This window comes from Egretta garzetta, unplaced genomic scaffold (assembly GCF_000687185.1).
Source record: "Egretta garzetta isolate BGI_Z169 unplaced genomic scaffold, ASM68718v1 scaffold720, whole genome shotgun sequence".
NCBI lineage: Eukaryota > Metazoa > Chordata > Aves > Pelecaniformes > Ardeidae > Egretta > Egretta garzetta.
This window is the reverse complement of record NW_009258283.1, coordinates 55,326-57,843: the sequence shown is the minus strand read 5'-3', so window position 1 is coordinate 57,843 and position 2,518 is coordinate 55,326. Positions and strand designations below refer to the sequence as shown.

At 55.1% G+C, this 2,518-nt stretch overlaps 1 protein-coding gene across 1 annotated transcript in view; it reads right to left on the bottom strand.

Moving 5' to 3' along the window:
- Positions 1-2,518, bottom strand: part of LOC104124454 (zinc finger protein RFP) — a 4,828-nt gene continuing 2,310 nt past the window's right edge. The window contains exons 4-6 of the mRNA XM_035892105.1: positions 2,418-2,465; positions 1,196-1,584; positions 1-126 (exon numbers count right to left, since the gene is read on the bottom strand). Coding sequence (XP_035747998.1) covers positions 1-126; positions 1,196-1,584; positions 2,418-2,465 — 563 coding nt within the window. The remainder of the gene's footprint in view (positions 127-1,195; positions 1,585-2,417; positions 2,466-2,518) is intronic.

Here is a 2,518-nt window from a genome sequence, read left to right as displayed (position 1 = left end):
TCATGGCAATCTGTGGTTTTGTCGGGGGCCTTGTTCAAAATTCGGGCCCTGAAGATGAAAGCTGCCGCCCTTCCCCACTGCCTTTTCTGGTGGTTTCTCCTCTTCCTCGGCCACTGTTGAAAGTCTCTGCGGATGGGGAGGCAAGTCTGGCAGCGGAGGCGGAGTGACTGGGGCTGTGAGAGGCAAGGACCTGCCCGGTCCTGCCTGCACTGCCTGATAAAAGCGCCTTATTATGAGGTTTAACCCTAATAACAACTTCTTGCTGCCTCAAGACCCTGGTTTTGCTGATTTTTTTCCCTTTCTATTCACTTGTAGGTGGTGAAATGGGGGATAAAATCCCGCCCGTGGCCTCTCTCCCCGCTCACGTCCTGCAGCGATTGTGAAACTGCAGGGAGGCCCCAGCCTGAGCGATCCCTGGAGGCACAAGAAGCGGCTTTATCCCATTTCCCCTAATTTCCCTGCAAATCTTAAGCAGAAACATCTCTGCTTGCAAAACTTTCCTCCAAGGTATCCCCACTAGCAGCAGCAAAGCCCATTTTTTTTTTTTTGTTCCCCCAAATTGAGCTCTTTTATTTATTTTGGCGATGATTCTCCTTGTTTTTTCTGGGCCTTATTTCCACTGACAAAGAACTGGGGAAACAAAGTCTTTTCCTGTCGTGGGTATTTCCTCGTGGGGTAATGCAGCGTGATGGGGGGGGGAGGAAAACCAACAAAACCCCATAAAATTGGCAAAAAAGAAGAAAAAAAAAGTGCCTTGAGTGCAGACCTTTTCCCCAGTGTGCAAAATCCTGCACTGGGTCCATGTGCAATTTCCTCCCCTCTTTAATTTTTTTTTCCTGCTCTTAAAAAAAAAAAAAAATAATAAATGGGTGAAAAATGTACATTTGGGGTGGGTTTTGCTTTGGGAAAAGGCTGTGGGGTGAGTGTTGGCAAGCGATACTCCCTTGGGTATGTTTTTTTTCCCCTTTTCAAGGCTTATTTTTGCTGGAGAAACACTCAGCTGAGCTGCAAAAAAATGGGATTTAAGGGGAATTTTGAGTCCGTGTAAATCTGGCGAGGAGTAGGAGGGGGGGAATGTGATTAATTTTGCTAAATAAGGTGTTAAAAGGAAAAGCAGCTGGGGCTGAGGGGGTGGTTGATTGAACAGGGGGTGTGCTGGGGTGGGGGAAGTGTCTGGTTTGGGGGGGTCAGGGGCAGAGGGTGAGCAGAGCTCCCCCTGGAGGCATGGGGGGACGGGGCTGTGGGGCAGAGATGTGGGGCTGGCCCGGGTGAAAGCCTGTAACTGCCCCAACCACTGCCCCACGGCCCAAACCCCGCGTTCGGGGCTGAGACCAAAGCAGCCCTTACGGGACACAAATTCCCGAGCCACCCCCAGCGCCCAGTCGGGACCAGGGCGAACCTCCACGGCCCAGCGGTGCCGACCCCCCGCAAAGCCCTGCCGACCCAAAACGCAGCGGAGAGACTCGAAACGCTCTGATCCCGAGGGAAGAGGAGCCGGGGGAGATTCCCGGCGTCCTGCGGTCCGGCCGTCGGCTGACACCAGGATTTGGGGGTGAGCTGTGGCTGGGTCCAGCGTCACGGTTGCTGGTGGGGGAGACGGGTGTTAGCCCTGGGTGTTGCACTGGGACATCAGCTCCGTACGTTGCACTGGAGCGTTGCACCAGAGCATCAGCTTCAAATGCTGCAGCCGAGCATCAGCCCCAGGCATTGCATCTGGATATTGCACCCGAGCATCGGTCCCAGGCCTTGCACCGGAGCTTCGGCTCCAAGTATTGCGCTAGAGCATCCGTCCTGGATGTTGCACCAGAGCATCAGCTCAAAATATTGCACCCAAGCATCAGCCCTGGGTGTTGCACTGGGACATCAGCTCCGTACGTGCACCAGAGCCTTGCAGAAGAGCAGCAGCTCAAAATATTGCACCCGAGCGTCAGCCCTGGGCTTTGTGCCAGATCCCCAGCTCCCAAAGTTGCACCAGAGCATCAGCTTCAAACGCTGCAGCCGAGCCTCAGCCCCAGGCACTGCATCTGGATATTGCACCCGAGCATTGGTCCCAGGCCTTGCACTGGAGCTTCGGCTCCAAATACTGCACCGGAGCATCTGTCCTGGGTGTTTCAGTGGAGCTTCAGCCCCAAATATTGCACCCGAGCACCCACCCGGGGTGTTTCAGTGGAGCTTCAGCCCCAAATATCACACCCAAGTGCCAGTCCCAAGATTTGCTCCCAAGCATCAGCCCTGGGCTTTGCATCTGGGTGTTGCACTGGAGCAGCAGCTTCAAATCTCTCACCCGAGCATCATTCCCAGGTGTTGCACCGGAGCATCGCCTCCGGATTTTGCAGCTGAGCCCCAGCTCGGGATGATGACTCCGAGCATTGGCCCCAGGCACGGCACCCAAAAGCCATCCCCGAAGCCTGGCTCACCTCTCCGATATCCCCCCGAGTCTTCCTCCAGGGAGCACCCCAGGATGTCTGGAAATAGAAGATGACGCCGGAGATTTGTACCCCAGGATCCGGCCCCAGGG